At 45.7% G+C, this 26600-nt stretch overlaps 1 protein-coding gene across 1 annotated transcript in view; it reads left to right on the top strand.

The window, feature by feature from the left end:
- The window catches only part of LOC128996438 (mucin-2-like), a 57199-nt gene that overhangs the window by 4909 nt on the left and 25690 nt on the right, over window positions 1-26600 (top strand). Inside the window, exons 14-16 of the mRNA XM_054421770.1 lie at window positions 5592-5913; window positions 6341-6525; window positions 6765-6996. Of these exons, the coding sequence (XP_054277745.1) occupies window positions 5592-5913; window positions 6341-6525; window positions 6765-6996 (739 nt within the window). The remainder of the gene's footprint in view (window positions 1-5591; window positions 5914-6340; window positions 6526-6764; window positions 6997-26600) is intronic.

The raw sequence follows: 26600 nt of genomic DNA, 5'->3' as shown, positions 1-26600 counted from the left end.
CAAAGTTTCCCAATTTTTCTCTAGAAAATTTTAAATAGCTTGAAAACAAATAATTTATTATATTAACATGTTTTTGTATGGTTATTAGTTACGGGTAAAAATACTAAAATTGTAAATTTAAAATTCCCATGTTATTCTTATGTAGAATAGTGTAAAATGATTTTGTTTGTTCGTTAATAGATATATTTTGAATCAAACTTGTCAAATTTATTTGTTTTATACTAGGCTATTGATATTTTACTATAAACACACTTTATTAGCCTCCTTGTAGCAGCAAACCTAGGTAATCGGTAAATGCAATGCTATTTTAGATTTAATTGAAAATCAAGTAAGTAAAACGGAAATTTGCTAGGTCTGCAGGTTTGCTGTGACGGGGGTATTTAATATTTTCTCTTACTCCTTGTGATCCTTCCCTCTTATATATTAAAGAATTACAATTATTTTCAATAATCCCCTTTTATATATAGCATGGAGGTAACAAATTTTATTACTTTATGAATAAATGTTTAAATATCGTAAAAAGTAATAATATTTCGAAACACCCTGTATGGTGTGGTTGAATACACTTAAAACTAGTCCCAATCGATTTAAAATAACTAAAACCATCGAAAACCACACCTCACTCGATCTTAAACGTAAAAACAAAATTATTCAAGAACAAGGGCCCTTCGGAACAAAAAGGGCCCCAAAAATGGCCTTAGGACGCCCAAAATTTAGAGGACTCATCGGATCTTCATTTCTCATATTATTAGTAACTCACAGGTAAAATTTCATGAATGTACAAATTTTGTTGTTTATAAAACCCTATTTTACCTGTACTATATAGGTTTACTAGCAAACCTGTCGTGGCTTAACTCACACAATTTTAAATTAAAAAGGTAAATGTTCAACTTGAGTAGGGCCTATACTTCTTGTTTTTTTATTTTTTTATTTTTTTATTTTTTATTATTCACTTAACTATTAAAAATGTGTTATGCAGGAAAACTAGTGGATGGATCGTGCGTAAACATTTCTCTCGTGTCAAGCAAAGGCAGTTTGAACACGTGTGACACATTATATTTTTTTACAGTTACAGTTATAAATCATATAAATAATTACTCTTTTAAACACTGAACACCTCGTTTTTAGGTTAGGTTAAATTCAAACATTGAACGAAATGGGAAACGCAGCGCCAGCTAATCGTAGTCGTAATATCTTTAAGTGTTTCCAATCTATTTCCAAGCGTACACGGATTACGTGCACAATAAAAGTACGCTGTTTTGTGTAGTTTGGTTGGAATACTGGTGTGCGACAAAGTAAAAACTGTGTGCCAAAGTCAATAAATGCAGCAATTATTTATTTTTTTTTTAGCAGCTTCCTGTACTATAATCTGTGCAAGGAAGCTCACTTTGTCGGGTGACTGTAGGAAATAGTTATTTGTGTAACTAGTGGTGAAAGTGGCACTTTGCTGCACACGAGAGCAATGTTGCGGAATGATCTCGAGTGCAGCAAAGGCCTTTTTCACTCGTGTTACACATTATATTTTTCTTACAGTCACTTTAAAGCATATAAATAATTAGTCTTTCAAACACTATACAACACGTTTTTAGGTTCAGCTGGCAACACAAATGGTGCCCTAGAGAAAGTAGTACCCGCGGTCCGTATCACTCCGCTATTTTTCCTCGGCAAGAAATGTGCTCCGCGTTTTGAGAATATAGTTCCGTATGTTTTTGTAATTTGAAGTGGTTTCCGTGCCTAAAAAAATGCTTTAAAGGTATTTTCTTGTTTATTAAGATCGTAGGAATGTTTTAAAAACGTTTAAAAGAAAAGTCCAGTAAGTTCAGAAATACCGAAACTATAAACACGAAATGACAGGTTAAATCGTAGTTATAATAGTCAATCAGCTGCTCATAGTATTATTATCTTTAAGTGTTGCCAACCTATTTCCAAGCGTACACGGATTACGTGCATAATAGAACCACGCTGTTTTGTGTTGTTTCGTTGGAATCCTGATGTGCGGCAAAGTATAAACCGTACGGCAAAGTATAAATATGCAGCAATTAGCAGCTTTCTGTACTATAAACAATACAAGGAAGCCAACTTTGTCGGGTGACTGTAGGAAAACACTTTTTCAAGCCACAAAAATAACGTAAATATTTTCATTTCATGTAATAAAATATAACCAGCTGTCCCCTCAGTTAAAAGTGCAGATTCAAAAGTATTCATGTGTTCAAATCTAAACAAATCATTTTTCCACAAGGACAACATGGGAACTTTAAAAGCCACTGGGGTAGAGCCCTGATGGATTTTCTTGAAAACGCTTACTATTGCAAACCAACAAGGGTCGATTGGAACATCCATGTCAATTCCTGAGTTGTTATGGCTTGTAGTTTTTGAGATACAGTGATCAGTGAGTGAGTGGTATTTGACTTTTATGAGTGTAGAAGAATACAGCTCTGACGGGTTGTTTATGGATACTTACTCCGACTTTTCAATCCTACATTGGTGACTGATAAATTCGGAATGGATTGTGTCGATTATAATATAGACTCGACTAAAGATAACATTTAAATTAAATGACGATGGGTTGACAGAACGTGGCACATCGTCGAGATAATTCATGTATAAATAGTATAAAGAGGTCTGTTTGAAAGCCTCCAACTCTAGCTCACGTACTGTTTTCCTGTTGCTGTTGTTCATACTGTAGGCCTACTTGCTGTAAACGGTCAGTACCTTAAGGTCTTTGAAAATATATGTGCTGTAGTAAGGTAACCAGCGGTAAACACCCTTAAAGTTATCGTCTGATAGAGCAGGATGTCGTGAGTTGCAGTGGAATAACCCAAAGTGGACTGCCATTGCTTTGAATTGAAAAAGAGCATGGCGTACAGTCATTAGATATGGACTGGAGATAACCAACACAAATTTTCTAAGAAGATATCGCTAAACCCGGGGTCAATCCAGAATCCCAGGAGTTTGATAACTACTTCAACCAGGTGGTCAGGCTTTAGCGTAGATAGCAGTGCTTGGATTTTCCTTCATTAATTTTTAGCAGGGATTTATTGATCCACGCCTTTTCTCTAGCCACTTATCAGCGTGGTTCGTCTCAATCAGCAGGGTTTTTTTGCTTGGGGGACTTTGAGCTGCAAACGCTTCACGCCAGAGCACGAACTTCTCTATGTCAGGATAAAGAACTTTCCACGTAGGATAAATCCTATAGAACCACGCCGTTTACCTCGTACCTCCTGCGCTTGGACACATTTACATGAGAGACAACATACTGTAATATATTTTGCTTTAGTCGCACATAATTAGTACAACTGAGTCCATAGCTTCAAAAGCATCAATCATTTGGTTGACAAGCTAAGCTTGGTAGCAGAGTGCTGTTGTGGAGGATTGTCCGTCCGAAAACTACGTTGGGAGTTTTCAAATAGGTTACTGACTCAAATCTTTCGGGTAGTTGGGTCTTCAAGACAGACTCTTTACTTTATAGGTAGTGGTAGTAGCCAATATGACTTTGCGCCTGAAGATAACAACTTTGTCCGCTATTTCTGATAAAACAATTGTTGTAGTCATCAGGGAACCTGCCGTTATGTACATGTAAGTCGTAGGGTGGTTTGTGAGTGTTAACAATGTCCCCTGTTTATTTACATGTATTGGACGCCTATTGTATCGAAGACACATTGAAACTTGTTATACTTCATTCGCTTTTATATGACACAGTCTATTATTGTGGATATATCAGATATATTTTTTCTTCTTGCTGAGGAACATTGGAAGTTTTATAAAAATGGTGTAGGATACAGGTATAAGAGCGCAGTTTGGCCAAGTCCTTCATATACCAGGATCTGTCACTTTGGGGTTTATAAATTCATTATTCGGGATCTAGCCTCAATTATTTTCAGGACTACTAGAGGACCCATGCTGCTCTGCGGCGTTAAAATAAATATGATATCCAAGAAATAATTAAATTTATGCGTTTTGATTGAGTAATACAGTATCTTGAGCTTAACTGATTCAAACGATCAATAGCTCAAATTAAAGCCTATAATATAATGATTATTTTGAGTCTATAGGACACGTGCGTTATAGGACTATAGTACGTCTATAGGACTTCAGCGTTAAAACAATTATAATATCCGAGAAATAATCAATTTTATGAGAAAAAAATCATATAGAAAAACATTACCAATACTGGTGCTATTAATTTTTAATCATATGAAAACCTTATAAAAAATAATTTTTATGTTGGTTTTTCACCTTGCGTTTGCTTGAAACTCGAACGATTTAAAAAAAAATAATAGCTTAGATGAAAGCCAGTATTTCACTGAAGGTTCTTAGACTAAAATATATAGGATTAAAAAATTATAACTGGTGAAGGTACATCTTGAATTAAAGTAAGAATTAGAAAATAAATCAAATTATGTGTTTTGGTCCATTGATCGAGTAATACAGTAGGTAAATATTTGCCGATGATTTATGAGAAAAATTGACGTGCATGCCTTCAATTTGAGACCTCAATCATAAAATCGGTCGGGTAGAAGAGCCAAACGAACTTGGAAAAAACCAAATTAAACTCACATAAGAAATACATGGGGAGAAAATTTCGTTAACGTGTAAGCCGAGTGGGATTATAAATTAATACATGCCGATGCTTGATGGCAACTCTGTGCGTGCATAACTTCATTTTGAGACCTCAACCATGTTAATCGGTCGGGTAGAAGAGCCAAACGAACTCGGCAAAGAAAAACCAAATTTAACACCCATAAGAAATACATAGATGCTCGTTTACGTATATGCCGAGTGAGATTATAGATAAATACATGCCAATGATTGATGACAAATCTGTGCGTGCATACCTTCGATATGAGACCTCAATCATGAAAATCGGTTCGGTAGAAGAGCCAAACGTAGTCGGAAAAGAAAAACCAATTTTTTTTTTTATTTAAGATTTAATCAAACTTGTCCTCGAAAATGTACAACAATCATACAGTAATTAATGGCATAACATTAATCATCATTATTCATGATCCTTTAAATAGAAACATAAATTTATGTATCAATCAAGCTTTTCTTAGTACTGTAGGGGTGGTGATTGGCCACAACGGGTTTCTGGATGTTCGTTTCCCAGTCCCATGAGTCAATGTTTGTAGCTATGGAGTCGAGGCACGTCTCCTCACGTGTCTATTGTCTTTTAGTGAGGTACAGACCGTAGCTGCTGAGTGCGGAATAGGCTGGGGAGTATGTCCTCTGGATTGACACCATAAGGTAGATGTCGAAGTCTACACATAAAACTATTTTCTGGGACTTGAAGCTATTTAATAAGTAGTTTAAGTATGGTAACAGTAACTGAAAAAGTAGCTTCTTCACATCAGCATACGTTTAAAAACATCGAAACGTATAACTGAATAGCTTTTGCCAACCATGGGCTTGAAATGGATGCTACCTCCATTTGTGTGTTAAAATCCAGTGAAACATTTAGAAAGTTTGCATCATGGTCGTTGTCGTTGCTGAAATATTTTTCAGGCAAGCACCAATACATTTGTCAATACTAAGTGCATATGAGACTGGCATTATTCATAATACGGGACAGTTTACAAACAGCATTTTTTCAGGTAACCACTCCCTTCTACAAGCGTCCGAATGTGAAGCCGACCACACCCTTCCAACAGCTGACTACGCCTTCTCTCCTACAAAGGCCTAACAGCAAGCCTGCAACACCACATGTCAACACTATTCCTGCCCTCTCAAAACCTGTGCCAATCAAGTATGTCGGAGCGCCTGGACGGCCTCTCCGTACCACTCCCTCACCAATAACTAGGCCACCGCCCACCACCTTACCAACCACTCCTGAAACTACCACTTCTCTAACTACCACCACGACAAGACAATCCGCCGCAGCACACTTACCAAAACCTCAGAAAACAGCGTCACCAGGTAATCGCTATGAAATACGTACATTTTTCGCTTTTTCGTGTGCACGACAAGACTTTTTTTGAAGGAGTAATATATTAGTTTTGTAAAGGGAGAGACGCCTCATGAAAACAACTATTTGTTATGGAAATAATCTGTTTCGATTCCTTGATATTTTGGCCTTCTGCTTCTTAATTATTGACCATCAAGACGAAGTAATTTTTTGTTGCATTCAATCAGACCCCAAATTTCTTGGACTGACAATTCGCTATGTAGCGATGCAGTTTCTAGGCTAGCCTGGTCCAATTTTTTTGGTCGATATTGACACAATTGTCGTCCGAACACCACTAATCTACAAGAACTGGCCATGGAAGCATATCTAAAAATATTACTCCTTTACAATTTCTCAACTCGTAGAGATTTTGTTAAACACATACTCAAATGTCGCCAGGAGCGGTGCTGCGGTTGGACGAGTGGACCGCAGCGGCCTCGCTAGGTATGCGGTGTGTGTCTGACCGCCAGTGCCGCGCGGCCGACCCTGCGTCCCGCTGTGTAGCCGGGGTGTGTGACTGTGCTGTCCGCAACTACACGGGCTGCAGCGCCGCAAACACCGGCTGTCACACCGACACCTTCCAGGTAACATATGCCACTGTGTGGAGAGAAACTTTAGTTATTTTTTATCGTTGCTTTTTTGGTAGGAAGGTTGTAAAGTGAATAATCTGTAATTATAATGTAATGACCTTAAAGGTGGGGAAACCGTAAAATCACTACAATAGAATTGATAATAGCTTTTACATTCTTTGAACTCATTGTTTCCTTTGCCAGTTTTGTCAACACGAATTGATCTGTTAATTTAGAGGTTTGTTGGTGTCCAGTGTAGGGCGACTGGCCAATGCATCAGTTGGTACTTCGTGTGCGACGGCCGTGCCGACTGCGCCGACGGGTCAGATGAGGCGTGTAGCGGAGACGTCTGTCCCCCTGGGAGCTTCAGGTGCTGGCGGAGTGGCGGCGGCGGCCGGTGCGTGTCTGGAGCGGCACGCTGTGACGGCAAACGGGACTGTCCTCGTGGTGAGGACGAGATCAACTGTAGGGATGTCAACGGTGCTGGTGAGTACAGGATTCAAATCACAGCCAGCTGATACCGCTGAATGATATTCTCTCTCCAAATTTGATTAGATTTCTTATTTTAATTTATTTGAACCACGACGATGGTCTAGTTTTGACCTGAGAAATGTGAAATGATACTGCATAGTGTATCTAATCTATATATAGGGTGTCCCACGAAGGGGTTTAAACGTTTGATTTTATATTACGCGCCCATTCATGCACCGAACTTTTTGAAACTTTACACAGTTTACAAGGTAGGTTCAGAGGTGCCCATCCCCCCCAAACCCAGAGGCGCAGTCCCCCCCCCCCAAGCCAAAGGAGTAGTCCCCCCCCCCAATTTATGCTGCCGTATATTTAAACCCAAAACTACCCTCCCACCACCAATTTATATGACAATTTTCCCTTTACCTCATAAAACGAGCATTTCAAGCATTCAGTAAACTTGAGGTACGAAAAACAAACTTGCTGATAATAAAAATTAAATGTTTATAGGAAACGTCATTTAACAATACATCATTATATCTAACTAATAGACGGATTATAGGTCGGCCGCTTAGAAAACGACCTCCTCCAGCATTGGTTTAGCATTAGCGCGCAGGTCGTTTTCTAAGCGGCCGAACTATAGAAGTTTTTCAATTTACAATTCAGAATCTGTATTGTCAGCCAACATGTGCTCAGTATTGCAATAGACAACGTCTTCAAAATGTACAAAAATATACTCTGTGAATTACTCTACTCCAACACAGTACTGTAATAGTACAATATATTAGGTGGCGTTAATGCAAAATTCAAACCGCTTTAAGTGCATTAATACTTTTGGAAAAAGTATCTTGTTTCAAAATTATAGGCAGAGTCACGAAATAAGACAGACTTGTTGCTCGCCACTCCCAGTCTGCCTTCTACAAAAATCGCCGGGCAAAATACCCACAATACCTTAATTGCCACCAGTACAAAAGGTTTTTGTGACGAAGTAATCTTATAATTTATTTTGATAGCCCCGGGATTGCCTTTTATGACTAATAATGGAAGAAACACATCTTGTCAGACAATCCATTTGTACAAAAAACACGAAACTATAACAGATAGGCCTATCAATTCACGCTTGTATATTGCCGCGGAGAGGACTGGAAGTAAACTGAATCAGGTTATAACAGGACGTGGTCTCTATTGTCGTCTGTGTTATCAAAAGCTGATATTGGACTAATTGTAGTGACGGAGGAGAGTGTTGAAAATATAATGGGATTCATAGTTGAGTTTTCCATTCAAAATTATTTGACAATAATAACCAATTTATTTGCTGGATATATGATGGTCTCGAAATTCTACAGTACTGCGCGAAAGGAAATTTATTAAATACTTTTTTTTTTAGTGAAAACACTCAATTTATTATGAATCCCATATTTTCAACACTCTTCTCAGTCACTACAATAGTCAATACGTAGTCCAATATCAGCTGTTCAAAACGCAGACGACAATCCAGAGACCACGTCGGTCCGTCACAACCTGAACCTGATTCAGTTTACTTCCAGTCCTACCGACGGCCGACGGCAATGTACACGCGTGAATTGATAGGCTTATCTGTAATCGTTTCGTGTTTTGTGTTAAATGTTTGTAACGTATTCTGACGACTCCTCCAGAAGTGGATCTTTTGTAAATCCTGACAATGGTGGAGTTAAAAAAAACACAAAAACATAGGGCCTATGTAGCAAGTAAAATTCTACACTGGCATGTTAAGGATTGTCTGACAAAGTGTGTTTTTACCATTCTTAGAAGCAATCTTAATTACGAACGGTAAAATGTTGTTGGTGTTGATAGTGAGCAACTAAGAAACACTTCTTCGGGCTGTTTATACAAAATTATACATTCATTATGACATCTAGCAAAAAAATATTCCCCCCAAAATCTCCTAAAAAAAATTCCCCCCCAAAAATTCCTGTGGCGCAAACGCGCCACAGTATCCCCCCTCTGGGCACCCCTGGGTAGGTTTTAAAAATATTCTGGAAAAATTTCAACTCCCTAACCTTAGAAGAAACAAAATGGCGGCATATTGAAAAAGTTACTTTAAAACATTAAAAAAGGTATTTTTGGTTATATAAAATATTTGTATTGTTACTTTCCAGGGCAATATGACTTAAAAATATATAGAATGATATATAGATATATAGAATATGATATAAATGATATATAGAATAAATAGAACATAGCCAAATGGAAAACTAAAAATTAATCAAACAACTAATAAATAATAATAATAAATAAATAACTAATAATAAATCATGAAAGTAGTTTTTATAGAAAGCACATTGGTAAATTTGTCAATAAGCCGCCATTTTGTTTCTACTAAGGTTAGGGAGTTGAAATTTTTCCAGAATATTTTTAGAACCTACTTTGTAAACTGTGTAAAGTTTAAAAAGGTTTGGTGCATGAATGAGCACGTAATATAAAATCAAACGTTTAAACCCCTTCGTGGGACACCCGGTATAAAGCCAAAAGTACCCATGAACTTTTGAGAAAACTACAAGTCACACCCCCATAAACCATATACTTAAAATGTTCGTCATGACGAGAAACTTTGCGCAAAACTATCGATTATTTCATAAATTGCCCTTTAAGGTCGTAATTCCTTTCTAAAGGGAACTTTCCATATACCTAATGTTAAAAATACCCCAGCTGTACTTATCTATCTATATATATAAACGAGATATAACGTAAAATATCCACCATAAGAAATGCATGGGGACTGAAAGACGTCTGCATTCTATCAGCTGTTACATATTTATTTGCAATGTTTACATTTATTCCGAAAGTCAATGTTGGTAAATAATGTTTCAAAATGAATTGTGTTTAATTTTTTTGTTTTCCGTTTTTATAATAAGTGACGTAACTAGACAGGGTAGGCGAAGACCTGCAAGACGTGGAAGAGTGTCCAGGAATTCAACAGACTTAAGAAATGCAAAAGAGAACATCGTGTAGGGCCTAAATGTGAAAGAAATCCAGAAGCTGTTTTACAACCTGTCTTTAGAAGAACGCTGGAAAATGAGTTGAGTTGTTTCTCACAATCTAGGTCATCTTAAAGCGCTTGCATGCATTGTGGTGCATTTCACATTTCACTTCGCAGAGGAGGCCACAAATGGACATTTCAACGCATGTTGCCACAATGGACATGCCACAACCACAAGTAAATGACGAACTAACTGTTTTTACATGATTCGAACTTCATAAAAAACATAAGGCAATACAACAGTGCAATGGGTATTGCGTCGCACACAAAAAGAGATTCCGGGAAATGGGCCTTACGGTCTTAAAATTCAGGGACAAATTCATAGATACCTTAAAAGAGAACCGGGATTTTAAAAGGTAATTGCTTGGATACTATTCAAAGTAGCTAATCGTTATATACGTCAAATTGAAGCTACTATAACTAAGTTTTGTTTCCCGTGTAGCAAGGGAGAGAACTTTGACCTTGGCATGCGTAAAAAAGGAGCGGGGTGTTAGGCTGCTATTGCGACTCATACGCCTGACGCCAGTCGCCAGTACGACGTTTACGGCGCAACAGAAGGCACAGATTGTAATCTGTAGTTCGCAGAGTTTATATCCATTGCTAAATTAAACTAAATTTAAATCTACTTGATGATAACGAAACTGTAAGCTGGTTTAATGGGTTTCGTGGCACCGAAGTGTTTTGAAAAGACATTCACCTGGCCGGCTAAAACAATCGATGATATAGACGAAGAAATCCGACAATTCTGCATCAGAGGCCCGAAAAAATCGGTTGCCCGACGAAGTCTTCAGTTCAACACACCTAAATTTGTCGCTTTATGATATTATCTATAAAATATAGAGTCTTTGTGTCGAAAAATATTCAGTCAAGACATCATATAAACCGCTGATCGCCCTAAGCGTCAGACTTTGCCAGTTTAAAGCCGGGTTTACACTATGTAGCAAAACCTGCTATATAACTTTTGCTATATAACATTGTTATATAACTTTTGCTATATAACATTGCTATACAAAAAAGTTACAGACAATTTTAGTGATTCCGGTGCTCGAGCTATATGTTATATGTAGCACAACTTCATTCGTATCTGTATCGAAAAGTCACGCCGTAGAGGCTGCTGCTCGCGGTAGCTATCACGGCGATCCTTAGGTTTTTTTGGAAGTCAGAGGCGGAAGCAAAGGTTTTAGGTTCGACCGCTTCTTCCTCCGATAAATAAGTACAGTGTAGCAGATTTATCATGGGACCTTAATGATGACGATCACGCTGACGATCCATAATTAAGACGCGAAATAAGGCTACGAAAAAGTAGCCTCAAAAACGTTTTACGTATTACCACAACACCGGTATTCCACGGAACAGTTCAATTAAAGTTTATAATAGTATTCCGATCCCCCGCACTGTCACTTTCCAGTCCTTCCATTGTAAACAAAGATTGCTGAGCAAAAACGTCCGTACACAGGAGGCTACAACTGTGAACTGATGACACTAAATGCTACATATAGCATGTAGCAGATGCTAGACGTAAAATATTTGTATAACATTGCTACATATAGCAATGTTAGATGTAGCAAGTATTTCTTTTGATCTTTACCGACTCCCAATGGATAGCACAATTTTTGCTATATTTAGCAGGATCTGCTACATATAGCAGTGTTATATAGCACTTTTGAAAAGTAACTTTTTCTACTTCTGATGTTACACAAATCTGCTATATAGCAGGTTTTGCTACATAGTGTAAACCCGGCTTAACGCTCATATAAGATTGATGAAAATCTGAATGTTATTAAATCATTCCGAATTGTATGAAAGAATTAGAAAAAAAAACTTTATTCTTTTCCCTTCAATTTGACGTTTAAATCGTCTAATTATATTGAATAGTCCCCGAGCAACAACCGTTTGAAATCCCGGCATTGTTTTAAGAACACCATGTATATCTGACTTACCTCCGCCAAATGGGGAGTTGCCTTCATAATAATTGATACTAATTTTAATCTCTACATTTGGTTCTCAAAATGGAAACTATAACAGAATTCGTAAGATTACAAAACAAATCTTCAATTTTAAACTAAAAAAGATGTGCAATGTTTGGCTGTATGATTTCAGCTCTGATTCGTCGCTCTCCGGGCTCAGGCCAACCGTGTGCACGTTTCCGTTTGTAATATGTTGTGTTATTGATTTAATCATTATTTTACAATTATTGTAGGCTATTTCACTGACACATTAGAAGCAACTAATATATGACTCCAACGGAAGGAAAACCAAGATATAAAACAAGAAACACTGTTAATTTTAAGTAACATAAAATTGATAATTTAGAAACATATTTAGAATATTTGTCTTTTTATATATGGGTTTTTTATTGTAGTCTAAATTAGTCTAAAAAATTGTCTATTGTAGTCTAAAAAATACTCAACTTAAAAAGCATATATTTAATCATTTTGTTTTCGAAACCTTAATTGTGTCTGTAATTAACATTTTCAACATCTACGTGGATAATTTCAGGGTAAAAAAAAATAATTTACGACCCGTATCTCGGTTTTTAATCCCACAAATTGCGATTACCTTTTAAATTGATGTGGTCGATCAGTCCTAAAACAAATTGCTTCCTTGATATCCTACTAAAACTTAACCCATATAAAAGAGCAACAATTAACGAGGACAATACAGCTAGATTCCCTGGACAATAAGTAAAGACTGGTTTGTCCAATGGCAGTATCGCCTGCAATGATAGAGACGCAATCGAGGTACTGGTGTGGGGTGGCCTCGTGTACAGCGAAGGCTCCCCAGCACCACTGGGACGATGAGTAAAGACTGGTTTGTCCAATGGCAGTATCGCCTGCAATGATAGAGACGCAATCGAGGTACTGGCGTGGTGTGGCCTCGTGTACAGTGAAGGCTCCCCAGCACCACTGGGACAATGAGTAAAGACTGGTTTATCCAATGGCAGTATCGCCTGCAATGATACAGACGCAATCGAGGTACTGGTGTGGGGTGGCCTCGTGTACAGTGAAGGCTCCCCAGCACCACTGGGACAATGAGTAAAGACTGGTTTGTCCAATGGCAGTATCGCCTGCGATGATACAGACGCAATCGAGGTACTGGCGTGGTGTGGCCTCGTGTACAGTGAAGGCGCCCCAGCACCACTGGGACAATGAGTAAAGACTGGTTTGTCCAATGGCAGTATCGCCTGCAATGATACAGACGCAATCGAGGTACTGGCGTGGTGTGGCCTCGTGTACAGTGAAGGCGCCCCAGCACCACTGGGACAATGAGTAAAGACTGGTTTGTCCAATGGCAGTATCGCCTGCAATGATAGAGACGCAATCGAGGTACTGGTGTGGGGTGGCCTCGTGTACAGTGAAGGCTCCCCAGCACCACTGGGACAATGAGTAAAGACTGGTTTGTCCAATGGCAGTATCGCCTGCAATGATAGAGACGCAATCGAGGTACTGGCGTGGGGTGGCCTCGTGTACAGTGAAGGCTCCCCAGCACCACTGGGACAATGAGTAAAGACTAGTTTGTCCAATGGCAGTATCGCCTGCAATGATACAGACGCAATCGAGGTACTGGTGTGGGGTGGCCTCGTGTACAGTGAAGGCTCCCCAGCACCACTGGGACAATGAGTAAAGACTAGTTTGTCCAATGGCAGTATCGCCTGCAATGATACAGACGCAATCGAGGTACTGGTGTGGGGTGGCCTCGTGTACAGTGAAGGCTCCCCAGCACCACTGGGACAATGAGTAAAGACTAGTTTGTCCAATGGCAGTATCGCCTGCAATGATACAGACGCAATCGAGGTAATGGTGTGGGGTGGCCTCGTGTACAGTGAAGGCTCCCCAGCACCACTGGGACAATGAGTAAAGACTGGTTTGTCCAATGGCAGTATCGCCTGCAATGATACAGACGCAATCGAGGTACTGGTGTGGTGTGGCCTCGTGTACAGTGAAGGCTCCCCAGCACCACTGGGACAATGAGTAAAGACTGGTTTGTCCAATGGCAGTATCGCCTGCAATGATACAGACGCAATCGAAGTACTGGTGTGGGGTGGCCTCGTGTACAGTGAAGGCTCCCCAGCACTCTTGGGACAATGAGTAAAGACTAGTTTGTCCAATGGCAGTATCGCCTGCAATGATAGAGACGCAATCGAGGTATTGGCGTGGTGTGGCCTCGTGTACAGTGAAGGCTCCCCAGCACCACTGGGACAATGAGTAAAGACTAGTTTGTCCAATGGCAGTATCGCCTGCAATGATACAGACGCAATCGAGGTACTGGCGTGGTGTGGCCTCGTGTACAGTGAAGGCTCCCCAGCACCACTGGGACAATGAGTAAAGACTGGTTTGTCCAATGGCAGTATCGCCTGCAATGATACAGACGCAATCGAGGTACTGGCGTGGGGTGGCCTCGTGTACAGTGAAGGCTCCCCAGCACCACTGGGACAATGAGTAAAGACTGGTTTGTCCAATGACAGTATCGCCTGCAATGATAGAGACGCAATCGAGGTACTGGCGTGGTGTGGCCTCGTGTACAGTGAAGGCTCCCCAGCACCACTGGGACAATGAGTAAAGACTGGTTTGTCCAATGACAGTATCGCCTGCAATGATACAGACGCAATCGAGGTACTGGCGTGGGGTGGCCTCGTGTACAGTGAAGGCTCCCCAGCACCACTGGGACAATGAGTAAAGACTGGTTTGTCCAATGACAGTATCGCCTGCAATGATACAGACGCAATCGAGGTACTGGCGTGGTGTGGCCTCGTGTACAGTGAAGGCTCCCCAGCACCACTGGGACAATGAGTAAAGACTGGTTTGTCCAATGACAGTATCGCCTGCAATGATAGAGACGCAATCGAGGTACTGGTGTGGGGTGGCCTCGTGTACAGTGAAGGCGCCCAAGCACCACTGGGACAATGAGTAAAGACTGGTTTGTCCAATGGCAGTATCGCCTGCAATGATAGAGACGCAATCGAGGTACTGGCGTGGTGTGGCCTCGTGTACAGTGAAGGCTCCCCAGCACCACTGGGACTATGAGTAAAGACTGGTTTGTCCAATGGCAGTATCGCCTGCAATGATACAGACGCAATCGAGGTACTGGCGTGGGGTGGCCTCGTGTACAGTGAAGGCTCCCCAGCACCACTGGGACAATGAGTAAAGACTGGTTTTTCCAATGGCAGTATCGCCTGCAATGATACAGACGCAATCGAGCTACTGGTGTGGGGTGGCCTCGTGTACAGTGAAGGCTCCCCAGCACCACTGGGACAATGAGTAAAGACTGGTTTGTCCAATGGCAGTATCGCCTGCAATGATACAGACGCAATCGAGGTACTGGCGTGGTGTGGCCTCGTGTACAGTGAAGGCTCCCCAGCACCACTGGGACAATGAGTAAAGACTGGTTTGTCCAATGGCAGTATCGCCTGCAATGATACAGACGCAATCGAGGTACTGGCGTGGGGTGGCCTCGTGTACAGTGAAGGTTCCCCAGCACCACTGGGACAATGAGTAAAGACTGGTTTGTCCAATGGCATTATCGCCTGCAATGATACAGACGCAATCGAGCAACTGGTGTGGGGTGGCCTCGTGTACAGTGAAGGCTCCCCAGCACCACTGGGACAATGAGTAAAGACTGGTTTGTCCAATGGCATTATCGCCTGCAATGATACAGACGCAATCGAGCAACAGGTGTGGGGTGGCCTCGTGTACAGTGAAGGTTCCCCAGCACCACTGGGACAATGAGTAAAGACTGGTTTGTCCAATGGCAGTATCGCCTGCAATGATACAGACGCAATCGAGGTACTGGCGTGGTGTGGCCTCGTGTACAGTGAAGGCGCCCCAGCACCACTGGGACAATGAGTAAAGACTGGTTTGTCCAATGACAGTATCGCCTGCAATGATACAGACGCAATCGAGCAACTGGTGTGGGGTGGCCTCGTGTACAGTGAAGGCTCCCCAGCACCACTGGGACAATGAGTAAAGACTGGTTTGTCTAATGGCAGTATCGCCTGCAATGATAGAGACGCAATCGAGGTACTGGCGTGGTGTGGCCTCGTGTACAGTGAAGGCTCCCCAGCACCACTGGGACAATGAGTAAAGACTGGTTTGTCTAATGGCAGTATCGCCTGCAATGATAGAGACGCAATCGAGGTACTGGCGTGGTGTGGCCTCGTGTACAGTGAAGGCGCCCCAGCACCACTGGGACAATGAGTAAAGACTGGTTTGTCCAATGACAGTATCGCCTGCAATGATAGAGACGCAATCGAGGTACTGGCGTGGTGTGGCCTCGTGTACAGTGAAGGCTCCCCAGCACCACTGGGACAATGAGTAAAGACTGGTTTGTCTAATGGCAGTATCGCCTGCAATGATAGAGACGCAATCGAGGTACTGGCGTGGTGTGGCCTCGTGTACAGTGAAGGCTCCCCAGCACCACTGGGACAATGAGTAAAGACTGGTTTGTCTAATGGCAGTATCGCCTGCAATGATAGAGACGCAATCGAGGTACTGGCGTGGGGTGGCCTCGTGTACAGTGAAGGCGCCCCAGCACCACTGGGACAATGAGTAAAGACTGGTTTGTCTAATGGCAGTATCGCCTGCAATGATAGAGACGCAATCGAGGTACTGGCGTGGGGTGGCCTCGTGTACAGTGAAGGCTCCCCAGCACCACTGGGACAATGAGTAAAGACTGGTTTGTCTAATGGCAGTATCGCCTGCAATGATAGAGACGCAATCGAGGTACTGGTGTGGGGTGGCCTTGTGTACAGTGAAGGCTCCCCAGCACCACTGGGACAATGAGTAAAGACTGGTTTGTCCAATGACAGTATCGCCTGCAATGATAGAGACGCAATCGAGGTACTGGTGTGGGGTGGCCTCGTGTACAGTGAAGGCTCCCCAGCACCACTGGGACAATGAGTAAAGACTGGTTTGTCCAATGGCAGTATCGCCTGCAATGATACAGACGCAATCGAGGTACTGGCGTGGTGTGGCCTCGTGTACAGTGAGTGAAGGCTCCCCAGCACCACTGGGACAATGAGTAAAGACTGGTTTGTCCAATGGCAGTATCGCCTGCAATGATAGAGACGCAATCGAGGTACTGGTGTGGGGTGGCCTCGTGTACAGTGAAGGCTCCCCAGCACCACTGGGACAATGAGTAAAGACTGGTTTGTCCAATGGCGGTATCGCCTGCAATGATAGAGACGCAATCGAGGTACTGGTGTGGGGTGGCCTCGTGTACAGTGAAGGCTCCCCAGGACCACTAAGACAATGAGTAAAGACTGGTTTGTCCAATGGCGGTATCGCCTGCAATGATACAGACGCAATCGAGGTACTGGTGTGGGGTGGCCTCGTGTACAGTGAAGGCGCCCCAGCACCACTGGGACAATGAGTAAAGACTGGTTTGTCCAATGGCAGTGTCGCCTGCAATGATACAGACGCAATCGAGCTACTGGCGTGGGGTGGCCTCGTGTACAGTGAAGGCTCCCCAGCACCACTGGGACAATGAGTAAAGACTGGTTTGTCCAATGAAAGTATCGCCTGCAATGATAGAGACGCAATCGAGGTACTGGTGTGGGGTGGCCTCGTGTACAGTGAAGGCTCCCCAGCACCACTGGGACAATGAGTAAAGACTGGTTTGTCCAATGGCAGTATCGCCTGCAATGATACAGACGCAATCGAGGTACTGGCGTGGTGTGGCCTCGTGTACAGTGAAGGCTCCCCAGCACCACTGGGACAATGAGTAAAGACTGGTTTGTCCAATGGCAGTATCGCCTGCAATGATACAGACGCAATCGAGGTACTGGTGTGGGGTGGCCTCGTGTACAGTGGAGGCTCCCCAGCACCACTGGGACAATGAGTAAAGACTGGTTTGTCCAATGGCAGTATCGCCTGCAATGATACAGACGCAATCGAGGTACTGGTGTGGGGTGGCCTCGTGTACAGTGAAGGCTCCCCAGCATCACTGGGACAATGAGTAAAGACTGGTTTGTCCAATGGCAGTATCGCCTGCAATGATACAGACGCAATCGAGGTACTGGCGTGGTGTGGCCTCGTGTACAGTGAAGGCGCCCCAGCACCACAGGGACAATGAGTAAAGACTGGTGTGTCCAATGGCAGTATCGCCTGCAATGATAGAGACGCAATCGAGCTACTGGTGTGGGGTGGCCTCCTGTACAGTAAAGGCTCCCCAGCACCACTGGGACAATGAGTAAAGACTGGTTTCTCCAATGGCAGTATCGCCTGCAATGATACAGACGCAATCGAGGTACTGGCGTGGTGTGGCCTCGTGTACAGTGAAGGCTCCCCAGCACAACTGGGACAATGAGTAAAGACTGGTTTGTCCAATGGCAGTATCGCCTGCAATGATAGAGACGCAATCGAGGTACTGGTGTGGGGTGGCCTCGTGTACAGTGAAGGCTCCCCAGCACCACTGGGACAATGAGTAAAGACTGGTTTGTCCAATGGCAGTATCGCCTGCAATGATACAGACGCAATCGAGGTACTGGTGTGGGGTGGCCTCGTGTTCAGTGAAGGCTCCCCAGCACTCTTGGGACAATGAGTAAAGACTAGTTTGTCCAATGGCAGTATCGCCTGCAATGATAGAGACGCAATCGAGGTACTGGTGTGGGGTGGCCTCGTGTAAAGTGAAGGCTCCCCAGCACCACTGGGACAATGAGTAAAGACTGGTTTGTCCAATGGCAGTATCGCCTGCAATGATACAGACGCAATCGAGGTACTGGTGTGGTGTGGCCTCGTGTACAGTGAAGGCTCCCCAGCACCACTGGGACAATGAGTAAAGACTGGTTTGTCCAATGGCAGTATCGCCTGCAATGATACAGACGCAATCGAGGTACAGGCGTGGTGTGGCCTCGTGTACAGTGAAGGCTCCCCAGCACCACTGGGACAATGAGTAAAAACTGGTTTGTCCAATGGCAGTATCGCCTGCAATGATAGAGACGCAATCGAGGTACTGGTGTGGGGTGGCCTCGTGTACAGTGAAGGCTCCCCAGCACCACTGGGACAATGAGTAAAGACTGGTTTGTCCAATGGCAGTATCGCCTGCAATGATACAGACGCAATCGAGGTACTGGTGTGGTGTGGCCTCGTGTACAGTGAAGGCTCCCCAGCACCACTGGGACAATGAGTAAAGACTGGTTTGTCCAATGGCAGTATCGCCTGCAATGATACAGACGCAATCGAGGTACTGGCGTGGTGTGGCCTCGTGTACAGTGAAGGCTAACCAGCACCACTGGGACAATGAGTAAAGACTGGTTTGTCCAATGGCAGTATCGCCTGCAATGATAGAGACGCAATCGAGGTACTGGTGTGGGGTGGCCTCGTGTACAGTGAAGGCTCCCCAGCACCACTGGGACAATGAGTAAAGACTGGTTTGTCCAATGGCAGTATCGCCTGCAATGATAGAGACGCAATCGAGGTACTGGTGTGGTGTGGCCTCGTGTACAGTGAAGGCTCCCCAGCACCACTGGGACAATGAGTAAAGACTGGTTTGTCCAATGGCAGTATCGCCTGCAATGATACAGACGCAATCGAGGTACAGGCGTGGTGTGGCCTCGTGTACAGTGAAGGCTCCCCAGCACCACTGGGACAATGAGTAAAGACTGGTTTGTCCAATGGCAGTATCGCCTGCAATGATACAGACGCAATCGAGGTACTGGTGTGGGGTGGCCTCGTGTACAGTGAAGGCTCCCCAGCACCACTGGGACAATGAGTAAAGACTAGTTTGTCCAATGGCAGTATCGCCTGCAATGATAGAGACGCAATCGAGGTACTGGTGTGGTGTGTTCTCGTGTACAGTGAAGGCTCCCCAGCACCACTGGGACAATGAGTAAAGACTAGTTTGTCCAATGGCAGTATCGCCTGCAATGATACAGACGCAATCGAGGTACTGGCGTGGTGTGGCCTCGTGTACAGTGAAGGCTCCCCAGCACCACTGGGACAATGAGTAAAGACTAGTTTGTCCAATGGCAGTATCGCCTGCAATGATACAGACGCAATCGAGGTACTGGTGTGGGGTGGCCTCGTGTACAGTGAAGGCTCCCCAGCACCACTGGGACAATGAGTAAAGACTGGTTTGTCCAATGGCAGTATCGCCTGCAATGATACAGACGCAATCGAGGTACTGGTGTGGTGTGGCCTCGTGTACAGTGAAGGCTCCCCAGCACCACTGGGACAATGAGTAAAGACTGGTTTGTCCAATGGCAGTATCGCCTGCAATGATACAGACGCAATCGAGGTACTGGCGTGGTGTGGCCTCGTGTACAGTGAAGGCTCCCCAGCACCACTGGGACAATGAGTAAAGACTGGTTTGTCCAATGGCAGTATCGCCTGCAATGATACAGACGCAATCGAAGTACTGGTGTGGGGTGGCCTCGTGTACAGTGAAGGCTCCCCAGCACTCTTGGGACAATGAGTAAAGACTAGTTTGTCCAATGGCAGTATCGCCTGCAATGATAGAGACGCAATCGAGGTACTGGCGTGGTGTGGCCTCGTGTACAGTGAAGGCTCCCCAGCACCACTGGGACAATGAGTAAAGACTAGTTTGTCCAATGGCAGTATCGCCTGCAATGATAGAGACGCAATCGAGGTACTGGCGTGGTGTGGCCTCGTGTACAGTGAAGGCTCCCCAGCACCACTGGGACAATGAGTAAAGACTAGTTTGTCCAATGGCAGTATCGCCTGCAATGATAGAGACGCAATCGAGGTACTGGCGTGGTGTGGCCTCGTGTACAGTGAAGGCTCCCCAGCACCACTGGGACAATGAGTAAAGACTAGTTTGTCCAATGGCAGTATCGCCTGCAATGATAGAGACGCAATCGAGGTACTGGCGTGGTGTGGCCTCGTGTACAGTGAAGGCTCCCCAGCACCACTGGGACAATGAGTAAAGACTAGTTTGTCCAATGGCAGTATCGCCTGCAATGATACAGACGCAATCGAGGTACTGGCGTGGTGTGGCCTCGTGTACAGTGAAGGCTCCCCAGCACCACTGGGACAATGAGTAAAGACTGGTTTGTCCAATGGCAGTATCGCCTGCAACGATAGAGACGCAATCGAGGTACTGGTGTGGGGTGGCCTCGTGTACAGTGAAGGCGCCCAAGCACCACTGGGACAATGAGTAAAGACTGGTTTGTCCAATGGCAGTATCGCCTGCAATGATAGAGACGCAATCGAGGTACTGGCGTGGTGTGGCCTCGTGTACAGTGAAGGCTCCCCAGCACCACTGGGACAATGAGTAAAGACTGGTTTGTCCAATGGCAGTATCGCCTGCAATGATACAGACGCTATCGAGGTACTGGCGTGGGGTGGCCTCGTGTACAGTGAAGGCTCCCCAGCACCACTGGGACAATGAGTAAAGACTGGTTTGTCCAATGGCAGTATCGCCTGCAATGATACAGACGCAATCGAGCTACTGGTGTGGGGTGGCCTCGTGTACAGTGAAGGCTCCCCAGCACCACTGGGACAATGAGTAAAGACTGGTTTGTCCAATGGCAGTATCGCCTGCAATGATACAGACGCAATCGAGGTACTGGCGTGGTGTGGCCTCGTGTACAGTGAAGGCTCCCCAGCACCACTGGGACAATGAGTAAAGACTGGTTTGTCCAATGGCAGTATCGCCTGCAATGATACAGACGCAATCGAGGTACTGGCGTGGGGTGGCCTCGTGTACAGTGAAGGTTCCCCAGCACCACTGGGACAATGAGTAAAGACTGGTTTGTCCAATGGCATTATCGCCTGCAATGATACAGACGCAATCGAGCAACTGGTGTGGGGTGGCCTCGTGTACAGTGAAGGTTCCCCAGCACCACTGGGACAATGAGTAAAGACTGGTTTGTCCAATGGCAGTATCGCCTGCAATGATACAGACGCAATCGAGGTACTGGCGTGGTGTGGCCTCGTGTACAGTGAAGGCGCCCCAGCACCACTGGGACAATGAGTAAAGACTGGTTTGTCCAATGACAGTATCGCCTGCAATGATACAGACGCAATCGAGCAACTGGTGTGGGGTGGCCTCGTGTACAGTGAAGGCTCCCCAGCACCACTGGGACAATGAGTAAAGACTGGTTTGTCTAATGGCAGTATCGCCTGCAATGATAGAGACGCAATCGAGGTACTGGCGTGGTGTGGCCTCGTGTACAGTGAAGGCGCCCCAGCACCACTGGGACAATGAGTAAAGACTGGTTTGTCCAATGGCAGTATCGCCTGCAATGATAGAGACGCAATCGAGGTACTGGCGTGGTGTGGCCTCGTGTACAGTGAAGGCTCCCCAGCACCACTGGGACAATGAGTAAAGACTGGTTTGTCTAATGGCAGTATCGCCTGCAATGATAGAGACGCAATCGAGGTACTGGCGTGGTGTGGCCTCGTGTACAGTGAAGGCTCCCCAGCACCACTGGGACAATGAGTAAAGACTGGTTTGTCTAATGGCAGTATCGCCTGCAATGATAGAGACGCAATCGAGGTACTGGCGTGGTGTGGCCTCGTGTACAGTGAAGGCGCCCCAGCACCACTGGGACAATGAGTAAAGACTGGTTTGTCCAATGGCAGTATCGCCTGCAATGATAGAGACGCAATCGAGCTACTGGTGTGGGGTGGCCTCGTGTACAGTGAAGGCTCCCCAGCACCACTGGGACAATGAGTAAAGACTGGTTTGTCCAATGGCAGTATCGCCTGCAATGATACAGACGCAATCGAGGTACTGGCGTGGTGTGGCCTCGTGTACAGTGAGTGAAGGCTCCCCAGCACCACTGGGACAATGAGTAAAGACTGGTTTGTCCAATGGCAGTATCGCCTGCAATGATAGAGACGCAATCGAGGTACTGGTGTGGGGTGGCCTCGTGTACAGTGAAGGCTCCCCAGCACCACTGGGACAATGAGTAAAGACTGGTTTGTCCAATGGCGGTATCGCCTGCAATGATAGAGACGCAATCGAGGTACTGGTGTGGGGTGGCCTCGTGTACAGTGAAGGCTCCCCAGCACCACTGGGACAATGAGTAAAGACTGGTTTGTCCAATGGCAGTATCGCCTGCAATGATACAGACGCAATCGAGGTACTGGTGTGGGGTGGCCTCGTGTACAGTGAAGGCGCCCCAGCACCACTGGGACAATGAGTAAAGACTGGTTTGTCCAATGGCAGTGTCGCCTGCAATGATACAGACGCAATCGAGCTACTGGCGTGGGGTGGCCTCGTGTACAGTGAAGGCTCCCCAGCACCACTGGGACAATGAGTAAAGACTGGTTTGTCCAATGAAAGTATCGCCTGCAATGATAGAGACGCAATCGAGGTACTGGTGTGGGGTGGCCTCGTGTACAGTGAAGGCTCCCCAGCACAACTGGGACAATGAGTAAAGACTAGTTTGTCCAATGGAAGTATCGCCTGCAATGATACAGACGCAATCGAGGTACTGGTGTGGGGTGGCCTCGTGTACAGTGAAGGCGCCCCAGCACCACTGGGACAATGAGTAAAGACTGGTTTGTCCAATGGCAGTATCGCCTGCAATGATACAGACGCAATCGAGGTACTGGCGTGGTGTGGCCTCGTGTACAGTGAAGGCTCCCCAGCACCACTGGGACAATGAGTAAAGACTGGTTTGTCCAATGGCAGTATCGCCTGCAATGATACAGACGCAATCGAGGTACAGGCGTGGTGTGGCCTCGTGTACAGTGAAGGCTCCCCAGCACCACTGGGACAATGAGTAAAGACTGGTTTGTCCAATGGCAGTATCGCCTGCAATGATACAGACGCAATCGAGGTACTGGCGTGGTGTGGCCTCGTGTACAGTGAAGGCTCCCCAGCTCCACTGGGACAATGAGTAAAGACTGGTTTGTCCAATGGCAGTATCGCCTGCAATGATACAGACGCAATCGAGGTACAGGCGTGGTGTGGCCTCGTGTACAGTGAAGGCTCCCCAGCACCACTGGGACAATGAGTAAAAACTGGTTTGTCCAATGGCAGTATCGCCTGCAATGATAGAGACGCAATCGAGGTACTGGTGTGGGGTGGCCTCGTGTACAGTGAAGGCTCCCCAGCACCACTGGGACAATGAGTAAAGACTGGTTTGTCCAATGGCAGTATCGCCTACAATGATACAGACGCAATCGAGGTACAGGCGTGGTGTGGCCTCGTGTACAGTGAAGGCTCCCCAGCACCACTGGGACAATGAGTAAAGACTGGTTTGTCCAATGGCAGTATCGCCTGCAATGATACAGACGCAATCGAGGTACAGGCGTGGTGTGGCCTCGTGTACAGTGAAGGCTCCCCAGCACCACTGGGACAATGAGTAAAGACTGGTTTGTCCAATGGCAGTATCGCCTGCAATGATACAGACGCAATCGAGGTACTGGCGTGGTGTGGCCTCGTGTACAGTGAAGGCTCCCCAGCACCACTGGGACAATGAGTAAAGACTGGTTTGTCCAATGGCAGTATCGCCTGCAATGATACAGACGCAATCGAGGTACTGGTGTGGTGTGGCCTCGTGTACAGTGAAGGCTCCCCAGCACCACTGGGACAATGAGTAAAGACTGGTTTGTCCAATGGCAGTATCGCCTGCAATGATACAGACGCAATCGAGGTACTGGTGTGGTGTGGCCTCGTGTACAGTGAAGGCTCCCCAGCACCACTGGGACAATGAGTAAAGACTGGTTTGTCCAATGGCAGTATCGCCTGCAATGATACAGACGCAATCGAGGTACTGGTGTGGTGTGGCCTCGTGTACAGTGAAGGCTCCCCAGCACCACTGGGACAATGAGTAAAGACTGGTTTGTCCAATGGCAGTATCGCCTGCAATGATACAGACGCAATCGAGGTACTGGCGTGGTGTGGCCTCGTGTACAGTGAAGGCTCCCCAGCACCACTGGGACAATGAGTAAAGACTGGTTTGTCCAATGGCAGTATCGCCTGCAATGATACAGACGCAATCGAGGTACTGGTGTGGTGTGGTCTCGTGTACAGTGAAGGCTCCCCAGCACCACTGGGACAATGAGTAAAGACTGGTTTGTCCAATGGCAGTATCGCCTGCAATGATACAGACGCAATCGAGGTACTGGCGTGGTGTGGCCTCGTGTACAGTGAAGGCTCCCCAGCACCACTGGGACAATGAGTAAAGACTGGTTTGTCCAATGGCAGTATCGCCTGCAATGATACAGACGCAATCGAGGTACTGGTGTGGTGTGGCCTCGTGTACAGTGAAGGCTCCCCAGCACCACTGGGACAATGAGTAAAGACTGGTTTGTCCAATGGCAGTATCGCCTGCAATGATACAGACGCAATCGAGGTACTGGTGTGGTGTGGCCTCGTGTACAGTGAAGGCTCCCCAGCACCACTGGGACAATGAGTAAAGACTGGTTTGTCCAATGGCAGTATCGCCTGCAATGATACAGACGCAATCGAGGTACAGGCGTGGTGTGGCCTCGTGTACAGTGAAGGCTCCCCAGCACCACTGGGACAATGAGTAAAGACTGGTTTGTCCAATGGCAGTATCGCCTGCAATGATACAGACGCAATCGAGGTACTGGTGTGGGGTGGCCTCGTGTACAGTGAAGGCTCCCCAGCACCACTGGGACAATGAGTAAAGACTAGTTTGTCCAATGGCAGTATCGCCTGCAATGATAGAGACGCAATCGAGGTACTGGTGTGGTGTGGCCTCGTGTACAGTGAAGGCTCCCCAGCACCACTGGGACAATGAGTAAAGACTGGTTTGTCCAATGGCAGTATCGCCTGCAATGATACAGACGCAATCGAGGTACAGGCGTGGTGTGGCCTCGTGTACAGTGAAGGTGCCCCAGCACCACTGGGACAATGAGTAAAGACTGGTTTGTCCAATGGCAGTATCGCCTGCAATGATAGAGACGCAATCGAGGTACAGGCGTGGTGTGGCCTCGTGTACAGTGAAGGCGCCCCAGCACCACTGGGACAATGAGTAAAGACTGGTTTGTCCAATGGCAGTATCGCCTGCAATGATACAGACGCAATCGAGGTACAGGCGTGGTGTGGCCTCGTGTACAGTGAAGGCTCCCCAGCACCACTGGGACAATGAGTAAAGACTGGTTTGTCCAATGGCAGTATCGCCTGCAATGATACAGACGCAATCGAGGTACTGGTGTGGTGTGGCCTCGTGTACAGTGAAGGCTCCCCAGCACCACTGGGACAATGAGTAAAGACTGGTTTGTCCAATGGCAGTATCGCCTGCAATGATACAGACGCAATCGAGGTACTGGTGTGGGGTGGCCTCGTGTACAGTGAAGGCTCCCCAGCACCACTGGGACAATGAGTAAAGACTGGTTTGTCCAATGGCAGTATCGCCTGCAATGATACAGACGCAATCGAGGTACAGGCGTGGTGTGGCCTCGTGTACAGTGAAGGCTCCCCAGCACCACTGGGACAATGAGTAAAGACTGGTTTGTCCAATGGCAGTATCGCCTGCAATGATACAGACGCAATCGAGGTACTGGTGTGGTGTGGCCTCGTGTACAGTGAAGGCTCCCCAGCACCACTGGGACAATGAGTAAAGACTGGTTTGTCCAATGGCAGTATCGCCTGCAATGATAGAGACGCAATCGAGGTACTGGCGTGGTGTGGCCTCGTGTACAGTGAAGGCTCCCCAGCACCA

Source organism: Macrosteles quadrilineatus, unplaced genomic scaffold (genome assembly GCF_028750875.1).
Source record: "Macrosteles quadrilineatus isolate MER2022 unplaced genomic scaffold, UCM_ALF_1.0 Scaffold_1__1_contigs__length_201487025, whole genome shotgun sequence".
Classification (NCBI taxonomy): domain Eukaryota; kingdom Metazoa; phylum Arthropoda; class Insecta; order Hemiptera; family Cicadellidae; genus Macrosteles; species Macrosteles quadrilineatus.
The sequence above is the reverse complement of the archived record's forward strand: the minus strand, read 5'-3'. Positions and strand labels throughout refer to the sequence as shown.